Below are 20,211 nucleotides of genomic sequence, written 5' to 3'. Positions count from 1 at the left end.
AAGTCACCCCACCGTAAAGTCGCCAGGGACCAGGGCAGGGGGCAGCCCTTGGGGCAGCCCTTGGGGCAGCCCTTGGGGCAGCCCTTGGGGCAGCCCTTGGGGCAGCCACCTCGACGCCGTCATCCGCGTGGCGCTCTAGCGCTGGTCTGGACTCCTGTGGCCGGCGAGGGGGTCACTACGTGATGACACGCGTCATAGCGCGCTCAAGCGTAATAACCAAAATTCTCAAAGTTTTACCTCTTTTTTTGGAAGGGGACTGTTTTTAACCAAATCCCAATGATTTTTAGGTGAAATAGATCACAATAAACGTCAAAGTCGGGGCGTGAGATTTTGGCAGTCCGTCCCGGTGGGGCGTCCACCGCCCTACCCGTTGGACGCGGTGCACCCTTCCCTCACAGTGGCCCAGCATCCCCCCTGGGCCGCGCTCCGCCGCGCTTGGCTCCCGTGCGCCCCCCACTCCCCTGGGGCCGCCCCGCCGCCCCCCGCCACGCCCCCCACCGGCCCCCGCCTCCCCTGGCCGCCCCGCCGCGAGCCAAGTCTATATATATGAGCCGGGCCGATGTGCTCCGCTCCAAAGCCGTCCAGTCCGTCCCGTCCGCCCGCGTTGAGCAACTGGCCGACGCACCGCGCACCGCGGCCCCGCGAACCCAGCCGAGGACCGCGCCGACCGAGCCGAGCCAAGACAAGCCCAGTCGGCGTCGAGTCGGTACGGTCAGTCTGCGCGACAGCTTTCGGGACCCCGCCGCGGCCGCGCACGCCGCGCACGCCGCCAACGCAAAGGCCGTCCGGGAGACTCTCGCGGGGAGCACCTCGACGACGACGACCCCAGGGAGCCGAGCCAGCGCCAGCCCACTGTGGATTACGCCCGAGTGTGTGTGTGCAAAGTGTGCAAAGTGTCAAAGTGAAGAGCAGTGCGCCGCGGGGGCGGAGACCGGGAGGGGACCGGGAGGAGAGCACCCCGCGTACGGGGTGGGCAGCGCTCGCCAGCGCGCCCCGTGGACCACGACCGCCACGACAGGTGAGCCGAGACGATGAGGCGACACGCCTTGCAGAGACCTTAACGCACGGCGCCGCCCTTTCGGCCGTTGCCCGATCGGCCCAAGCCCAGCCCAGCCTAGTGGTCCTTGCCGAGTCGCCGCGTCCTGGCAGTCCTGGTGGCCGCACCGGTCGTCGCCTGCACTTTGCCTCAGGCCAAGCCAGGCGTGGCGCTGCCCGGCGCGCCTAGAGTCCTAGACGCTAGCCGTTAGGCCGTTAGGCGCCAGACCGGCCTCGGCCGGCCGCTACATTATGCATTGGCAAAAAGTGCGCCCGCGACCTGTTGCGTGTCCTAAGCAGTGCGCACGTGTGTGCGCGCGCGTGTGTGAGTGTGTCCCAGCAGACTGAGTGAATGTGTGTGTGTGTTACAATGGGAAGTCCAGGACACCGACAATTTTGTGCCCGAGTGCATTGCATCACCGCTCGCGTCTCGGCGACAATAATACAATTAACATTTTTTTGCAGAGTAGGTGCAGAGCTGCTAGCTCTTAACGCGCCCTTTCAGATGCATGACCTTTTCGAAAGGGTGACAAATTTCGTGACAAATTCCTGAGCGGAATACATAACTTGCGTAAAATGAACCTGCTGCAACGTTTATGTTGACTCGACTCAGCGGTTGACAATGGACCCGCGCGCGTGATCACCAGCTGCTACACCGAAAAAAAAATCGTTTCTCGAACCAAGATAAAAGACCCGCACCAAGTGACTTTACTTTACTCGTAGGAAGTAAATTTTCTTGGTTCAAGAAACTACTATTTTGGACGTACACGCAGAGGGCCCTTGTGGCTGGCTGGGCCCGATGGCCCGGTAGGATGCAACACCGAATTAGCAGGATAGGAAAGCGAGGCGAGGTTATGGCCAATGCCAGCAATGCCAGCAATGCCGGCGTGAGGGGGAGGGAGGGGGCGGCATTGTAAAAAGCGCGTGCGCAATGTATATGGAGGCAGTGGCGGATGACACTCGGGTCGTGTGTGTGTGTGTCTGCGGACTCAATGGGCGTATATGGGGTCGTCGTAAAGGTGCTATCTCTCTCGCACGCCTCTGCGATTACACCTTCGCCATGACACACGTTGGTGCCACTACACCTGTGCCTTACTGTAAGGTCGCCGTCCTGGCCATTCGCGTAGGTGAGGTAATATGCCCGCGCTTCGCCGCGCCGTCCATGCAGGGGTGGTCCAGCATGGGCGGGAGCGAGACAGAGAGACATAATGGGGGGGGGAGGGGGAGGGCCGGAGCACCCCGATGCGATCAGGCCGGCCGCGTGTGGAGGGCATTTCAGGACAAGACGCAACACAACGCAACGAGCGACATTCCACACACACAGGCACACACAGACGCGCGCACGGGCACGCACACAGCGACACGTACAGTGCTGGGGGTCCAGGCCTTCCAGGCGGAGGGGAGGGAAGGCTCGCCAACATCCGAGATAAAATCCCGCAACAACACACGGCAGCAACGGCCACCGCGCCAGTGGGTTAACCGTGTTAGAGTTGCCAAACGTACGTGTGAGTGTGTGTGGCTGTGTGCGTGCAGTGTTTTGTTCGCGCCTGCCAGATTGCTCTGGACGCGAATTAAAAAAGGAACAAAGTCGGCGGGATGTCGTCAGCTTGATGGATGCGGCGCGGAAGCCTTGCCGGTGCCAGAGTGCTAGCGGGCAGTGGTGCAGCGCAGCTCCTGAGGCCCCAGCTCGTCCAGCTCGTCCAGCTCCAGGAGGTGGTCGTCCTTGGCGGCGGCAGTGGCGGCAGTGGCGGTAGCGGGGCGCTGCTGCAGGCGGCGGCACCGCCGGGCCTCGGCCGGGCCGCTGGACCGCGGGACGGACGGGACTGTCGACACCCTCGCCCGGGCGGTCCGTTTCGGCTTCGGCTCCCCATCGCGCGTTCCAAAGTGGCAAATCACGAAATAACGAGGTGTGCCAGGTGTGCCAACGCAGCGGCAGCCGACCGGTCGCACTGCGCCTGCCAGTGCCTGCCAGCGGTGCCAACATCGCGTAGTGGCATATCGAGGATATTGAGCGCGTGGCCGCGTGGCCGCGCGGCGCGTCAAGCCCATTTGCCTTCCCCTTCCCGATCCGCGGAGTCTGAAACCGAACCGCGCGCCGCCGGTCGTTCGTGTCCCAAATTGAGCGCGTCATGTTCCCCATGTTTGTGCCTGCCGCCTGGCGTACGTTCGAGTACGTTTCCAGTGAGCACCGCCCCGCGCGTCTCTGCGCAAAACTTGCCGCCGCCTCATACCTCGTACGTGTCGGCCGCCCGCTGCACCCACACCCACTTTGCGCCAATCATTTTTCGCGGCGGCACGGGAACTTTCCTGGCGAGTCGGCGCCAAAACCACAGCCTGCTCGGCCTGCCCGGCCGCCAATGAAAAGCCTAATGATGGACGCCGACGTCGCCGCCGACGTTGCCGTCGACCACAACGACGGCGGGGGTCACGGAGGTGGCCGACGCGGCGCCGCCGACGCGCCGACGGTCTGCGCACGCACGTCCAGGAGTCGTAGACCCCTCGAACCGCTGAGCCCCGCGCCTGGCCCGGCCCTGGCTTGGCCCTGGCTTGGCCCTGGCTTGGCCCTGGCCCTGGAGCGCGTCGGGGCTGCCTACCCGCCAGGCGGTTCACTGCGCTGTCGCCTCGCTGTCGCACCTCCTTCCGGGCGTCGGCGCGCGCTTGCAGGCCGTCCAGGCCGTCCAGGCCGTCCGAAGGCCGGTCCCACACCTTGGCCTGCAGCTGCACCTGTCCTGTTCCGCGCAAGTACGGCGACACCAAGGGGAACGACAGCACGCGAGACGCGCCGCGAGAAGACCGCGCTCCGCGCCGCCCTGTAGGCTTCTGCTTTAGGCTTCTAGCTTGTTGCTTGGGGGGGGGGGGGACGCCCCGCTAAAATTTCGGCCGGACAGTGCTGGCCATATCCACCCACCCACCCACCGGGGCCGCGGTCAGACGGCCGACGTCACGCCACTGCAGAGGCCGACTGTACCAGAGAGCCGTCGCCCGGTGTGAGATGGGTAATTGCCCCCTGGTTGCGTAATCGGGCGGCCGGTTGCATCTGCCCGCACAATCGCCGTGTAAGAGTTATCGTCCCGCCAGAATTGGCGAGGAGCGCATAACAGTGGCGCAGGATAATTGTGCATGTTTTCCCACAATAAACAAGAAAGAGAATCGTTTTTTTCTTTGTGGCCGCGGCGTGAATGTCGGTTTGTTTCCATTAGTCGCAACACGCTGACCGCGCGTTTCGAACAGTGCACTCGCCATCGCCGTGCAGCACGCCCCGGGGATGGCAGGCCGGTCCAGGACAGCAGGCGTGCCCTCCAGCATCTCTCGCCTGGAGACTCCAGACTCCGCGCCGCGTCCTGCTCGCCTTGCCGCCACGAGGAAGGCTCGGAATGGGATGTCGCCGTCGGCGACGTGCCGCCTTTGCCGCGCGCTGTCCGGCCGCCGCGTCGCGTCGCCGGCTCTCTATGGCCACGGCCGGGGCTGCTCCGAGTAGAGGGTTCGGACTTGCTCGGGGGATAGGAGGAGCGAGCAGGGCGATGGTCCTGGCTGCACCGCACTGGCGGCTGCGCCCCGCCCCGCCCCACCCCGCCCCGCCCCGCCGCGCCCCACCCCGCCACGCCACGCCCCACCTCGCCGCACCGCGGCCTTCCAAGGACGACCAGTCTGGCGGGCGTCGCTCCAGTGCATGGGTCTCTGGAGCTGGAGCGGAGCTGGAGCGGAGCTGGAGCGCGCACAAATGGTTGCGTCAGGAGGGGTGGGGCGGGGTGGGGCGGGGTGGGGCGGGGCGTTCCGGCGTTCCTGATACCCCATGCAGTCGCGATGTCTGCCTGACGGACGGCCCGACTAACGACCCCACCAACAATTTAAAGTGTTAGCGGAATCGTCTGGAGAGTCATTGTGCGAGTGTACAGTACGACAGACACAAAAAGAGAGAAAATGAGAATCTCGGTTTAGATCCCAATGGAAACAGGAGGAAAAAAAACTCATCGTTAAAACACTACTACGACTATACTACGTCGGTTTCGTTTTTCCTCGTGGTTTCTACGGCTTGCTGTGGCAGTGGCCTCTTACATGCCGTGCTGGTGCAGTGCGCTCTGCCGGTCGCGCGTCCAGACAGATAAAGAAGAAAAAGTACACAACTTCAAAATTGATGACCAAATAAATTCATGCCGTCTTTCTGAGGCAAACGCGAATCGAAACAAAACAAGCTTTGACCACAACGAGTTGTGTGCGAGTGTGTGTGTGTGTGAGTGTGAGTGTTGTTATTGTCGGAGCAGGAAGCTTCACTGGATGCCCTTCGCTTTGCTTTTTGAAGTAGCTGCGTGGCGGAGCGTGGCGGAGCGTGGCGGCTGCACATCCACTCGCAGAATGCATAATTTGGTTGCAACACGGGGACGGAATGGATCTCCAAGTCGGGCTCGGCCGCGCCGGCTCCGCAGGCGAGACTTCGGTTTCTCTCAAAGAGTACTCTGCGACGATGATGATGACAGACGGACGGACGGGACCGGGACGTCAGAGTGGAATTCTATCCAACAACAACAACAACAACAACAACAAAATAAAAACAACGGAAGAAAAAAAAGTACAGTACAGTGTTATTGGCGTCTGCGCTCCCACTGCTGAGTATCCCCAATAATACACATTCGCCCCTAAACGGCCGGCCAGTGCCATCCTTCCGGCTAACGACGAAGGAGAGGAGGAGAAGGAGGAGGAGAAAGAGAAAGAGGAGGAGAGAGGGAAGGAGGATGAGAGACGGGTGCACGAACAAGAGGAGAAAGATGATGTAGGAAGGCCGTGATATCACCGGCAGCGAGTCAAGCCACTTAAGGCCATGCTCCTGGCCGCTACGCTGCTAGTGGGATTCCCCCATTCTTGTTCTTGGTCTCTCCGTGCGCGGAGAGCAAAGCAAAACAATAAGACGCTGGCCGTTCCGCCGCACCCCCTGCTTCAGCACGCTACAGCCTGGAACAGGTCGAACAGTGCGTCATCGCAGTCTCTCTGCGGGACACCCCATGAGTGCGAGGGAGACAGAGCGAGGGAGTTCGGCATCGGCCTGCAGGCCGGGAGCAACGCACCTCCGCGGCAGTCGACATGACCCCCCGCGGTAATAAGGCAGGATCGGCAAAAACGAAGGAAATGGCGGTGCATTTGCGTTCGCATTCCACGAGGCAACGACACGGACGCGCTTCCACCGAGGCTTCCACCGAGGAGGCGGCGCGCGGCAGGCGGCGCGGTTGAAAGCCTCGCCTCGCCTCAGGCCTTGTTTGAACGCCGCGCACGCTTCGGCGCGCTTCGGCGATGCACTGTCGCTCGTAAAGCCGATGCCGGTCGTTTACGGCCGGATCGAACCGACAGGGCGGCGGCAGGGCGGCGCAAGGTCGCCGATGGACTCTCCTGGACCGCCCAGCCTCGGTTTAAGACCCCCGCTCTTCGCGTTTTGCCCTGTTCTCACCCCATTTGTGCGGCCGTCTTCCATTTCGGACGAAACAAACACTGCCCGCGTCGTCCGGGTCTTGCGCCGTTGACGGGCAGGGTAATAACAGCGTGCCAGGGGCGGGCGCCTCACGGAGCCGGATGGCAGAGTGCGTTGCCCGGCGATGAAGCACGTCAAACGAAGGATAAAGAAAACAACCCGAAGGAGAGAAAAATCGCCGGCGGGGCGGGGTCGGTTGAAAGTACCCCCTCCCCCTCCCCCGGTCGTGACCCTTGGACGCGGAGGAAGCGGTCAGGTACTGGAACGTGTACACTCACCCCTCCCCTCCCCGCCTCGCGAATGCGGTCCGGCAAGTGACCCTGCGAGGTCCGGGCCGTCCGGGCGTTCACCGAGGACGAGGGTAGGCCCTAGCACGGCATCACGGACTGCGTCCTGTGTGCGGCAGGGGGCGACTCCTGGGAGCGCCGAGTCATGCCGAAGACCCGCGGCCACCTTTGGACTTTGGGGCTCCCGCGGCACAGTGGGCCAGGAGACCGGTGGAGGCGGCCAAAATTCGAGACGCGTTTTGAGCTCCAGAGTCGCTGAATGGGACTCCAACAAAACGTGTGACCCCACCAATGGATTGCTCTCCGAACGAGGAATCCATTGGTGGGGTCACACGTTCGGTTCGAGTCCTGTTTAGCGCCTGTGGAGCCCAAAACGCGTCAAGAGTTTTGGCCGCCTCCACCGGTCTTCTGGCCCACCGTGCGCGGGTCCCGCTGGCCATGCCGTCGTGCCGCCACGCCGCCCCAAGCCCAAGGGCGGCGCAAGGTCCCCGCGCAGACAGCCGCTGCTCGCGAGGAGTCCGAAGTCGCTTCGAGTGGTGCTCGGCGTGCTCGGCGTGCTCGGCGTTGTCGTGAAGTGAAGATGGCTAATGCCTCCGACGAGTTCCGTTTCCTACACCACCGGCCCGCAACCTGCTCGCCGAGTAACATTTGAGCCTTGCTTAAATTATGTCTCCCTCTTTAACCGTGTTTGCCTCCATCTTCCTTATCGGAGCACAAAACGAAAACGGTGGCGCGCCCGCTAAAACTTTCGAAAAAGGCAGCCTTGATTTTTATTGGGTCCTTTTTCCCCGCCGACGTAAGAATTGGCTTATCCTCTTGTTGCCGTGTGCCGTGGGCTGCGCGGTGGGCTGTGGGCCCCGGGGCGGTCGAGCGTTACCAGACGCCGATGCCCCGACGATGCTTGTGACACTGGGGACCCTGGGGACCGAGGTACTCCGGGCAGAACAAGTCCGGGTCGGTCCGAGTCCGGACCACCGAGGAGCTTGCGAGACGAGCCGGCGCGGCATCCTGACGGGGAGTGCGTCCTGGTCGGTCCTGGTGCCGCCTGCCGCCTGCCGCCCCCTCGGCCCGCTCCACCCTTCAAGTCCCCGACGACGCACCGCCGGCCTGTGGCGCCCCGGCCGCGGACCCAACTTGCAGCACCTAACCCCCTTCTTGGTTTGCAGATCGCCGCGCGCCGACACCATGGCGGCCGCAGCCCTCGCCCGGGCGGTGGAGGACCGCTACCACGGCATCATGGGAGCCCTCGGAGGTAAGTGCCACGGCACTGCAGCCCAGGCCCACGCCGTGTGCCACTTGGCACTGCGTCGCTCTGTCTCTCTCGCGCCTGCGCGGTACGCCCTGTGACTGCGAGAGAGACAGAGCGACGAAAACGACTCTCGGGACCAGTCTGCTGTTTCGTTTCGCCCGCGCCCTGTCGACAGCGTAGGGGCGCTTCTTGAACGGCCGTCGGATCAAGTAGACACCCTTTGTCGGCGCGGCGTCATCGCCGACCTGCTGGCCGTGTCGACATGCGGTGCTCTTGCCGCCACGCTATTTACTCCCGGCCGGTCTAGTTGCCTGGTTCTGGAGGGCCGCTTCGTCGCTCCGTCTCTCTCGCACCCCTACGGAACGCCCCGTGAATGCAACGGAGACGCGACGAAACTGTGTCCTTCTGACTGAGGCGGCACACCTCGCACAATGGCAATGTCTGGCAGCCCGCCAGTGGCCAGCCCCGCCTCGGCCGGCCCCGCCTCGGCCGCCGCTCTGGTCCCAGGTCGCTCTGGGTGCAGAGGCCGTGCCGGAAGCGGCAAGGCTTACCGACGGTGAATCAAGGCAGTGTCCTGGCAGTTGGCAGTGTCGCCGAGAGAGCCTTGGCGGCGAACCACGGGGAATGCCGGGGACCGGGGTTCGATCCCGGACTGGTCCCCGAGCCGCCCCGAGCCCGGAGCCGGCAGGTGCAGCCTCTACGCCTCGACGCAACGCGGCCGGGCCGCCGCACCGGGCCGCGCCGTAACAACCATTAGCGAAGGAGGTCTGGGTCGACTTCGCCGCCATCGCCGCCGTCGCCGCGGCCGGTGGCGGCTCGATCTAGGGCTCTGCACTGCCGTGTTTGAATTTCCCGTGCGTTACCGCGTGGACGTCATAGCCGAAGCCAGCCGAAGCCAGCCCGCCCTGCTCTGGCCTTCCCCGGCCGATAACTCAATCCAAGCCTGGCTAGTGGCGTTGCTGGCGTTGCCACACCTGCGCTAATACGAGCCCACGTCTCGCGTTGCGGAGAAATTGAGGCTCGAGCTCGAACCGAACCGAACCGCACGACCGCGGCGCACAGTGGCGCGAAGACCAGCAGGCTGATTCAGAGAAATGTTGTCTGTCTCTCCTCGCACTCGTGGGGCGTAGCGTACAGGAGACAGAGCGATGAAAATGACTCTCGGAATCAGTCGTCTGGAGTGTGGACGGACAACACCACCGCTCTAGACTGGACATGTGTTGAGCTGAATAATCCTTCAATGGGACTAGAAACCACAAAAGCAATATCCAGGCTTTGCGCTCGCGAATCTATTAGACAGGCTGAGGTTGGCAACCCTTTCACTGGTGCATGCACTGGGAATTTTTGCCTAATTATGTGGCAACAGTGCAAATCGAGTTGATGACGGTACCAATAGATTGTCCGTTCGACGGGCAGTTCAATGGCTCAGTGTCCTAAAATCCGATTTGAGTTGAGGGACACACTATGTGTCGCATTCTTGATATGATTAATGCATCAGTCCAAAACCCACCCACCCACAATTAATTCTTAAAGGGACTCTGTCGCTCTCCTTTCAACGCGCTGTCACGTCGCAGGATTCCCAGTGCAGGTGCGGGGCGGGGCGGGGCGGGGCGGGGCTCACTCTGCACTTCCCGTCGGCGGCCGGGAGCTGCATTGCACGCGCAGGCCGCCAAGAGGAGATTTATTGACCCGGCACCTCATCGCGCCTCGCGGGGTAAATCTGCCTCCAGATTGTAAAAGTAAGAGGTGCCAGTCTCGTGCGTCACGCGGGCGTGGCGTGGCGAGGCGTGGTCCACTGGCCACTGGGCCGCCAGCCGGGCGGCACTAGCATTGCCCGGGATTGCCCAGGATCCAGGGCACAGTCCTGCTCTGCGCTTGGTGCGAGTTTGCTGGCGAATCCAGCAGACCGGCATGGCGCGCCATGGCGCCCAGCAGGTGAACAAAATCAGGCCAAACCGAGTCCACCGCGTCACGTTACTCCACATCTTGTCAAATCGGCGCGGCGCGGCGCGGCCGGGCGCGCCCGTCGCTCATTGGTAATTGGTAAAAGCGGCTCAGTGGGCCGTGGCGGGGCCCGGGCGTGGCGGGGCCCGGGCGTGGCGTGGCGGGGCCCGGGCGTGGCGGGGCCCGGGCGTGGCGGGGCCCGGGCGTGGCCCGGGCGTGGCGGGGCCCGGGCGTGGCGGGGCCCGGGCGTGGCGGGGCGGCGTGGCGGGGCCGGGCGTGGCGGGGCCCGGGCGTGGCGGGGCCCGGGCGTGGCGGGCCCGGGCGTGGCGGCCCGGGCGTGGCGGGGCCCGGGCGTGGCGGGGCCCGGGCGTGGCGGGGCCCGGGCGTGGCGGGGCCCGGGCGTGGCGGGGCCCGGGCGTGGCGGGGCCCGGGCGGGCGGGGCCGGGCGTGGCGGGCCGGGCGTGGCGGGGCCCGGGCGTGGCGGGCCCGGGCGTGGCGGGGCCCGGGCGTGGCGGGGCCCGGGCGTGGCGGGGCCCGGGCGTGGCGGGGCCCGGGCGTGGCGGGGCGGGGGCGCCCGGGCGTGGCGGGGCCCGGGCGTGGCGGGGCCGGGCGGGCGGGGCCCGGGCGTGGCGGGGCCCGGGCGTGCGGGCCGGGCGTGGCGGGGCCCGGGCTTGGCGGGGCCCGGGCGTGGCGGGGCCCGGGCGGGGCCCGCTGCTGCGCTTGGCGCCGACCTACCCCACGCGGCGCGCCGCCGAGGAAGGTGCGGGCCCCGAACGACGCCGTCCGCCGCAGACTCCGCGCTGCGGTCCAAAGCGACCACAAAAAAAAAGCAGGCCGCAAGTCCAGTTTTTTTTCCTGAATGGCGCGGTCTTGTATCACAGTCGCCCATCCGTGCCGTTGCGACGCAACTTTTGGCAACGGGTCGCAGCCAATCAGGGGGAGTGGTGAGGGCCGGCCTACGGCCTTCGCAGTTCACCTTTGGTTTCATGGCGCCGCTCTCCTTCTGTTGCAGATCCCCGGGTGGCGGACTGGCCGCTCATGGACTCGCCGTTCCCCACGCTCGCCATGGTCGCCGTCTACCTCCTGTCGGTGGTCGTCATAGGCCCCTCCATCATGGCCAATAGAAAACCCTTCCAACTTAATAAAATTATCGTCGTTTACAACGCGTTTCAAGTTTTATATAGCAGCATTATGTTTTACGAGGTGAGTGTGCGCGTGTGCAGTGTGCGTGTTGTTTGAGGACTCGTCTTCGGTCTGGCCGAAGTGCCACCGAGTGCCGCCGAAGCGCTGCCGGGGCGAGGTCGAAGTCGCACAGTGGGCCAGACGACCGGTGGAGGCGGCCAAAACTCTAGACGCGTTTTGAGCTCGAAAGTCGCTAAATGGGACTCGAACCGAACGTGTGACCCCACCAATGGATTCCTCGTTCGAAGAGCAATCCATTGGTGGGGTCACACGTTCGGTTCGAGCCCTGTTTGGCGACTCTGGAGCTAAAAATGCTTCGAGAGTTTTGGCCGCCTCCGCCGGTCTTCTGGCCCACTGTGAGTCGCGTCGTTGTCGCGGTGACGGCTGACAGCTGCTGACGGGCGTGACGCGTCGGGCGAGCGCTGAAGCGCCCTGCAGAACCGGGGTAGGCAACCCGCCCCCTCCGCTGTCGCCGTGCTGCCTACCTGCCGGGCGCTCCGAGGCCGCGGCGCAGCACGGCGCAGCAGCAGCGTGGCCGCGCTGGAGTGGCTGCAGTGGCTGGAGTGGAGAGGCTGCGCTGGAGAGGCGCCGCAGTGCTACTTTTCGAATCGATGTGTGTGTTGCCGAGCGAGTGTGTGTGAGAGAGTGTTGCGTCGAGGGCTGCCATTACACTGCCAGCGTAATCCTGACCGCGCTGCCCCTGGCCTTGAGGGAAAGCAGCGCCCCGTCGTTGCCCAAACCGCGCGCCGGCCGACGCTGACGTGCAGCGTCTGACGTCGGCATGCAGCTGCTGACGTCGGCGTGCAGCGGTCGACGCCGATGTGCAGCGGTCGACGCCGACGTGCAGCGGTCGACGCCAATACGTGAACCGCACCGCCGGCTAGCCACAGCCCAGCTTCACTGTCGCAAACGGGGCATCTTTGTGCAATCCCGCTCGTGGCGATTCGATTTAACGAGCGCTCAGTAAACCTCAAACTAAAAATAGCCGGCGAGTGCACGCGCGCTCTCCGCGACGGAAAGGACTCGGAAACCGAAGTAAACCTGTTGGCGAGTGATTGCGCGTGATGGCCGCCGCCGTCGTCGTGGCGGCGTGATGGCCGGGCGGTCGCGTGTGGCCAGCGCGGCCAGGGCGGCCGCAAGGCGACACGATTCGACGCGTCTTCTCACCCCGACCCCGCCCCGCGCCCCGCGAGTGCGACGGAGACTGCGCGGTTCGAAGCCATCGCGCCGCGGCACTCGGCTTCCACGCGGCGCGTTTCTCATACGACCGCCCGTCGGGGATGCAAATGCAAATACTTTTTATGAGGCGAGTCATTTGCGCGGGAAGGCGGCGGAACGCGGCGGAACGTTTAAAAGGCAGTGCCGGCCGAGGCGCGCGCGAGGCCCGCAAGGGTGGCGCGCATTTCGAAACGCCGAGCGGGAAAAAGTTGGGCGGGAACGTCATAGCGTCTCGTTGCCCCGCCCCGGCGCCCCGCATCGCGCGCCGATCCACGTAAATTACCAATCCAGCGCTTTTGGTACAGTGCCGCGGGCGCCGCGGGAATGACTCTGCGGTTGCATTTCGATACCTCGATAAGAATCGATCCGGCGGTGACTCGGCGCCAACGCAGGCCCATAGCCGCCATAGCGGTCGCTGCGACACGCGGCCGCGCGCCGCAAGTCGGCGAGGCCTCGGCTTGAATGCAGCGCCTATTTTTTTTGCCACTCATTGTTTGAACGGCGAGGCGCCTTGGCACAGTAGTGCACAGTAGCCGCGGAGCCGCGCGGCATTGTATTTGGCTCAATTGGATTGACGTTTTCCTCATCGGCCGCTTGTCGCGCGCGCCGCTCGCGAGCCGCCCGTAAAAATGGCCCGTTTTTGTTGCAGCACTTGATGAGCGGATGGTTCATGAACTACAGTTACGCCTGCCAGCCCGTGGACTACTCCTCGAACCCCATCGCCACGAGAGTAAGTGCTTCGCGAACTTTCTGATCCGTGTTTACTCACTTTGTTTGGAGCGTGTTGGGAGTAATTGGTGTTGTTTCATTTGTTTTTTTCGACAGATGGCTAATCTCTGTTGGTGGTATTACATTTCGAAGCTCACCGAATTCGCCGATACGGTACGAACAAGTTTCTTACAGTTGTTCCACGTCATATCATGCCATCATATCATTTCATATCATTTCATTTCATATCATTTCATATTCATCCATTTTGCACCCAAGCTGCTTTTCTAGGTCAAGGTCCTAAAGGACGAACATGAATACTCAGAAGAGACAGAAGAAATAGGAAAGAAAGAAAAGAAAAACGCGTCATCGGCAAGCAGCAGATCCTTGCCCTTATCACGCTTTTCATTGTGCTTTATTTTTCATGCTGCATGCCATCATGATCACCAAAATCATCATCATCATCATCATCCTCATCGCCATCACCAAGGCATCTGCTTCACCATCAAGGGCGGCCCTGTCACCACGAGATCAAGTCTTGACTTAAAAAAAAGGAAACCCTGGCGGTTTCAGAACTTTTCTAGTCTTCAATGCGATTTTAATTTGCCTAGCAGTGTAGACTGCGGCTGGTGGTAATCGTATCCAATCAGTTCCTGGTGCGGCATGCCATTAAATTCTCGTCGGCCCAAAAACAAACATTTTTCTTACAAAAAAAATGCAACAAACAAAAGCCTGTAACCTTGTAATACTGCTGAAACAGGAGCAACCTGCTTAAGAGCGAGGCTCGGTCCCAGGCCAAAGTGCGTCAGTCACATTCCGCCTCATTCTCACCTTCCATTCTTTTCCCCCCCGATCAATAACGCATGGAAGACGAGAGACATGGCGTGGCGTGGCGCGGCGCGGCGTGGCGTGGCGTGGCGTGGCGTGGCGCGGCGTGGCGCGGCCGCCGGGCCCCGCTCCACCACCGCCCCCCTCTAACCGCACCGCCGGACTGCTTTGCAGGTCTTCTTCGTGCTCCGCAAGAAGGACAACCAGATCTCCCTGCTCCACCTGTACCACCACTCCCTCACCCCGCTCGAGACCTGGATCTGCGTCAAGTTCCTCGCGGGTGCGTTGATGAGCCTTTACTTGCCGAGCCCATTGAGAGCGAGCCCCCATTGACGAGCGCTGTCCCCCTTCCCCTTCGTTGCAGGCGGCCACGGCACCTTCTCCAACCTGGTCAACAACTTCGTGCACGTGCTGCTGTACGCCTACTACATGGTGTCCGCCATGGGCCCGCAGTACGCCAAGTACATCTGGTGGAAGAAGTACCTCACCAAGACCCAGCTGGTGAGTGCAGAGCAAGGCAGAGCCCTGACCCACATTCCCCACGTTTGGGCCCTGCAGCCTACCTGCGGCCGAACGGCGGCCGGGCCGCGCGGCCAGCGTGCTGCATGCTGCAGCGGTGTGCAGCGGGGCGCCAAGTTCGGAGCGCGTGAAGCTCACCGCGAGCCTTCGCGCGTGGCGGCCTGTGGCGGTCGGTGGCGGCGCCGCCCCTCCGCATTGGCTTCGCCAGGCTCGCCAGGCTTCGCGTGCTCGCACTTTTACGTCACCGCGCGCGCTTCTGAAGCTGCTCTCGTACTTAGCAAATATCCTGCGAAGACGGAGGAGGCCTGGCGGGGGGAGTGTATCAGCCATTATAGGTGTACACTACGCGCACGCACACACGCGCAGCAGACTCGCGCTCACACACCACACACACACACACACACACACACACACACACACACACACACACACACAGAGGTACGGGCACACGGGCACACGCAAACAGGCGCTGGACGCCGCCGACGCCTGCTGCGTTTCGGTGGCGCAACCAGAGGGTTCTTGATGGGGTACAGGTGACACTCATGTCCCCGACAACAGCATCGAGGAGTGGTCAGTCGGTGTCGGCGTGGGCAGCAGTGGGCCCGGGCCGGCCGGCCGCGTCGCCGCTGGCCCTGCCCGGCCCGGCCCGGCCCTGACTTGCCTCCGTTTCCCAATGCGCGTCGGGCATGCCGCATGCGCAGCACAAGGGCCCGGGACGGGACACGTTCGCCTTCGCATTCCTTTCCTTGACTTGAAGCCGAGCCGAAACCGAAACCGAAACCCGCGGGCCGAGGAAAAGCCCAGTCGGTTAATCGGCCGCTATTTTTAGTTCGGAAGACATCCTCTCTGTCCGGCAAGGCCTATGGGCAAGGCGGCGGCACGCCGTGCGACCGCCGCGCTCTCTGACCGGCCACTCGGCGAACCAACAACCGGGTCCGGGTTGCGTCTGGAACCCGGACTCCAGGCAACTCCAGGCAACTCCAGGTTGCACACACGCCGCCGTCTCTACCCGCGGGCCGGCGAATGCCGCATGCCTTCGCCGCTTACCGAACGATAGGCCTGCGATGCAGACTGGTATAATCATGCGCACTCACACACTCACACACACACACACACATACATACACGCACGCGCGCGCGCGCGAGGTGATGCGAGCGGCCGGCGGAGTTGCCTCACCCCTGCTGAATTTGTCACCAGTGCATCTGAGGCTGGCTGAGGCTGGCCGGCCGGTCGGCGCCTCGCTGCGCCACGCCCGTCGGGCAAGAGGGACTTCCCCGGCAGGCTGGACACGCGACGCCGGCCGCGCCTCCCCGCGCCGCCCCGCGCCCCGCCCCGCCCCGCCCCGCCCCGCCCCGCCCCGCTCAGGTTCAAGACCGCCGCCGGCCTGCCGGTAGAGCGAAGCTAGCGGGACCTTATTGACGTGGGAGCCGACCATGACACACGCACCGCGCCACCGGCGCTGGCCTCCTGGCCGCCGCGTCGCCGCGTTGCGCTTTCGGGGGACTCCGCACGCCGTCGTCCCACCGCCACGCCGCCCGCCTCGCAGTACAGGCGAGCAGCTCGAGAAGTAATTGGAAAAAACGGCGCGATTTAATAAAGGGAGGCTGCGCAACGCGTCTGGCTGCATAATGGAATGGAACGAGACTGGGCTGGGGCGGGGCGGGGCGGGGCGGGGCCGCGGGGAGGGGGACGGGACGGGGCGCTGCACCGCGTTGCATAACCAAGTTCAGGGCCGCCGCCGCCCGCCGCCGCCACTTCAGTGAATGGCTGAATGGCTGGGCACGGACCGCGGCTTTGGCGGCGGTGCACTGGGAGGACAAGACGCCGCGCTTTGGCCGTCGTTAACACGCCGTTCTCACGCTGGAGGGCAATAAGACAGTATCGGCACGCGCTGTCCCTGTCCCTCTTAATGGGCACGCTGCGGCGCGCCGTCTCCCTCCTTCTAACCCGTCTCTCTCCTCCTTGCTGCAGGCCCAGTTCGTGCTTGTCTTCTTCCACTCGCTGCAGGCCATCTACTACGACTGCGGCTACCCCAAGTTCATCGCCGCCCTGCTGCTGGTGCACTCCATCATCTTCTACGCCCTGTTCTACGACTTCTACCTGACGGCCTACCGGAAAGAGAAGCCCCGGCTGCAGGCCCAGCAGCAGCTCAAGCAGCAGCAGATGATCGGCAACGGTAGCGCCCCCAACGGCACCGCCAACGGCGTGGCCAACGGCGTGGCCAACGGCCTCGCCACCCAGCTGCCCGGCGACCAGAAGACGGTCACCGAGGCCAAGAAGAACGAGTGACGCCAGTGCGCACCCACTGCGACGGCGACCAAGCGCCAGCTGCAGCTGTGGTCCATCTACCAGCAGCAGCTGACGCACCTGCACCACCACGGCCTGTACCAGCGACCCCTGGCGCGGTCCTGGTGTGGGCCGACCTGCGCTCAGGTCAGTAGCCTCGCCCTCCCCGCCCGTTGGGCTGCCTACCTCGCAGGGGTCTGACCGCGCTCTCTGCCCCACAGGTGCCGGACGAGAAGCTAGTGGGCTGGCCGCCCGCCGGGCCGGGCTTGAACCCAGGCTTGAAGCCCCGCGCGGGCCGCAGGGAGAGTCGCCACGAGCTCAACCTCAAGTGCGACGAGTAGTCGACCAATCGACCGGTCGCCGCCCGGCCCGCCGCCCTCCAAGACCGGCTGGTCCAACAAAAGGATCGCCACGCAGGCGCAGTGATTGTGTCTGGGACTCGGAAGCAATCCGTGTTGCCACAAAAAAACTAATCGTCGCCAATAACGTGACCTGTTTCCAGCATGTTACTTTATTTTTGTATTTTTTTGTCCTACGGTACAGTACTGACCTTACTTTTTAACTGCAAGATCTAGTCTTCCTATCCGGATTACGAGGGTGTTGCGCTGCTTTGAAAGAAAGAGAAAGTAAAATAGGGACTTATGGATTAAATTCGGATGTATCTTCGTCAACAAAATCATATTGCTGGCTTAGATTTTTTTTTACTAGTTTGATAAATTGTGTTTCGAGTGATATTGAACATGACTTTAAAATAAGGTGAACAATTTGCTCAGTAATTCATAAGTTTTGTTTTATATTTCTGCTGACGTCAGAACAAAAAAATTCGTGGTTACTAGCTTTAAATTTATTTTGCTATCGTGGAATGGTCCGTAAAGATTAGTTTTCAGTGTTTCCTACGCCTTCTTGCTGAAAAAGAATGGTACCACAGCCGAGATTGTAAATGAATATTTAAGTTCGTTAGTTTACTAGTTTTATTTATTGCGTGGAACAAGGAATGTCCCTTCATGGAAGGACATTTCACTGCCAGTACAATAGTGCTGCAATTATACTTTTTCAACACTCCAGTCACTTATGCGCCATAGTTACAAACAATTGAGCCATTCCATATTGTATGTCGAATTCCAACAAAGCACACCATAGGCCTAAGTGGAAATGTATTTAGAATAAAATACTATTTATATTAGGATGATTAGAGAATGAAAACGAATGCTTGCCGGGCAAAAGCAAGTTTGTTGTGTGGTCGCTGTGCTTGCCATGCCGTTAACGTACCCAAAGTGTCACACCTTTTGCCTGAAGTTTCGTTGTAAGGGTAATTGCTCTGCACTTACGTGATTACCTTCAGAACCTGTTCTTGCCCGACACTGTGTCGACGCGAAAAAAAAACTCCAGGAGGAGGAAGAGGTATAATTCCATGACCTGCCTGAATACCAACCTACTTACATTGTGTTCTTCTATGTATATATAGATTTAGTTGAGTGAAGAGCGCAGAGAAGTTTTAGCACGTCTCCTGTTCTGTTTCACGCGCACAACTGAGAAGTCCTCCGAACGACTGAGGTTGCAGTCGATAATATTCAAAGGATAATATCGTTCCTGCAGAGCAGTCCGTTCCAAGCGACTCACTCTACTTATGTAATTGTCTGTGGCAGAAGTTGTCAGTTGTGGCCGGAAACGAAACGGCTTGTACTTAATGCTCAAGTTGAAATGTGATTAACTTCGTACGTTGATTCACGACTTTATTGTAAAATATTCAATTAAAAGAATCATTAGTGTCTCAGAATGATGTTGCAAGACGATCATTTCACTAACCCACGGTATCCGAATCCCACTATGTATAGCACCAACAGAGCCCAATGAGCAAACACCACACGGTAAAAACGGAACCTAGTTTTCCCAGGAGGCCAATGGTGAAGGCATAGGCGATTTCCAGGGAGTTCCTGGGAAACCCAGGAACAGTTTTTACCGAGCAAATAAGTATACACCCTGCTCTTCATAATCACGGCGAGTCGGCAGGCTGCATTGGGCTGCGCTCTCGAAATTCGTGTTTACTTTGTGTACCGGAGCTGGTTCGCGACCGTCGAACCGTCCCGCGTGCGTTGGGCTGCCTACTCCCCGGCGCAGCAAAGTCGCCATCGGCCGGCCGAGCGGCGCAGCGCTGCCCCTGGCTGCCCCTGGCTGCCCCGCACCGCAGGCCACCCATCGCACGCCTGGTCCTGGTTGTTGTGGTGGGCGAAACGACTCGGAGCTCCCGTCCCGCTGCGTCTTGCCCGGCTTGCCCTGCCCCTCTCCCGCGTTAAAGTCTCCCCAGCGCCGTGTGTGATTGTGTGCTTGTGTGCATGTGTGTTGTGAGTGTGTGTGTGTGTCCGCGTGTTCTCATCTATGAAAACGAAATCAGTCAGCCCCTGTCAGCCCCCCCCCCTTCTCGATCTGCGTCGCACGGCCAAATAACTCGCTCGGCCAAATATGGCGGGAACAGCGCCGGAAGTGACCGCACCAAGGACCACAATGATCTTTCGCATTTTTTTCTCTCGCTCTATCCTTCTCCCTGTCGCTCTATCTCTCTCTCTCTGATTCTTTCTGTGAGCCCGAGCAGTGTGAGATGCGAGATGACACACGCCATAGCGATATCGGTCTGGCGCCCTGCTCGCCCTGCTTTCCGACCAGCGGTCCCGTCCCGCGCGCGCAACATCCGCCGTTCGATGACGGATGTGTCCAGGGCGCAGGCCGGACTGGCTGGGCGGCCACCAGGTTCGTCGCTCTGCCTCCCTCGCACTCAAGGGGCCATGCGGAGGGGTGGGAGAGAGACAGCGCGACGCCGGGCTACCGTCCTGTCGGAACGAAATCATAACGCCGCCCTCGCGATTTGGGCTACTTTGCTTCGCTTGTGTGTGTGTGTGTGTGTGTGTGTGTGTGTGTGTGTGTGTGTGTGTGTGTGTTGGTGTGAGTGTGTCGTGTACGCCTTTGCAGGTCAGCGGGAGGCTGAGACACCGGACAGGCGCGACAGGCGGGACAGGCCGCAACAGCTGTCCCACCGTGAAACCTATTTCAAGAGATTTCAGAAGAGACGGCTTCGGAGAACGCCTGGCGGTGCCGGCGGTGTCGTCACGGGCAGCGCATGCCGTCCATGCGATGCTGTCATGCCTCCGATGAGTAGGTTCCCCTGTTGGGAAAACAATCCGCGATCGCGCTGCGCGTCTCGCTGCCCGTCTCGTCTCTCGTCGCGTACCCCGTGCACTGCCTGGCACTGCCCCGCGCTGTGCCTGCAGGCAGCTCTGTCTCTCTCGCACTCATGGGGCGTCCCCTGCAGGTGCGAGAGAGACAGAGAGACGAAAAGGATTCTCGGAATCAGGCCGCTGGTTTGCGGCGGTGCTGCGGTCAGCGTCGGAAGCGCGTTGGGCGGCGTCCTTCTGGCGAGTCGAAGACCCTGCCCGGGCCCATGCCATCCCATGCCCTCGCGGAGAGGCGCCGGCGATGAGCCGCGCGAACATGGCGAAGGCTTC

General features: G+C 62.0%; 1 protein-coding gene across 2 annotated transcripts; it reads left to right on the top strand.

Moving 5' to 3' along the window:
• Positions 1-623: 623 nt before the first annotated feature.
• Positions 624-18,491, top strand: LOC117646172 (elongation of very long chain fatty acids protein AAEL008004-like). 2 transcript variants are annotated; one of them, XM_034386952.1, is made up of 9 exons: positions 624-1,018; positions 7,947-8,032; positions 10,986-11,176; positions 13,023-13,103; positions 13,199-13,255; positions 14,084-14,189; positions 14,274-14,410; positions 16,400-16,861; positions 16,936-18,491. In XM_034386952.1, exons 2-8 carry the CDS (start codon positions 7,966-7,968, stop codon positions 16,715-16,717), a joined length of 957 nt encoding a protein of 318 aa, XP_034242843.1. In that variant the 5' UTR covers positions 624-1,018; positions 7,947-7,965; the 3' UTR covers positions 16,718-16,861; positions 16,936-18,491. The 2 variants fall into 2 exon arrangements, with proteins under 2 accessions (XP_034242843.1, XP_034242844.1); XM_034386953.1 differs by lacking the exons at positions 624-1,018; positions 10,986-11,176 and having other exon boundaries at positions 7,955-8,032.
• The last annotated feature ends 1,720 nt before the right edge of the window (positions 18,492-20,211 follow it).

This window comes from Thrips palmi, unplaced genomic scaffold (genome assembly GCF_012932325.1).
Source record: "Thrips palmi isolate BJ-2018 unplaced genomic scaffold, TpBJ-2018v1 HiC_scaffold_19, whole genome shotgun sequence".
NCBI classification, from domain to species: Eukaryota; Metazoa; Arthropoda; class Insecta; order Thysanoptera; family Thripidae; genus Thrips; species Thrips palmi.
Note: the sequence above shows the minus strand (reverse complement) of the source record. Positions and strands in the feature narration are given on the sequence as shown.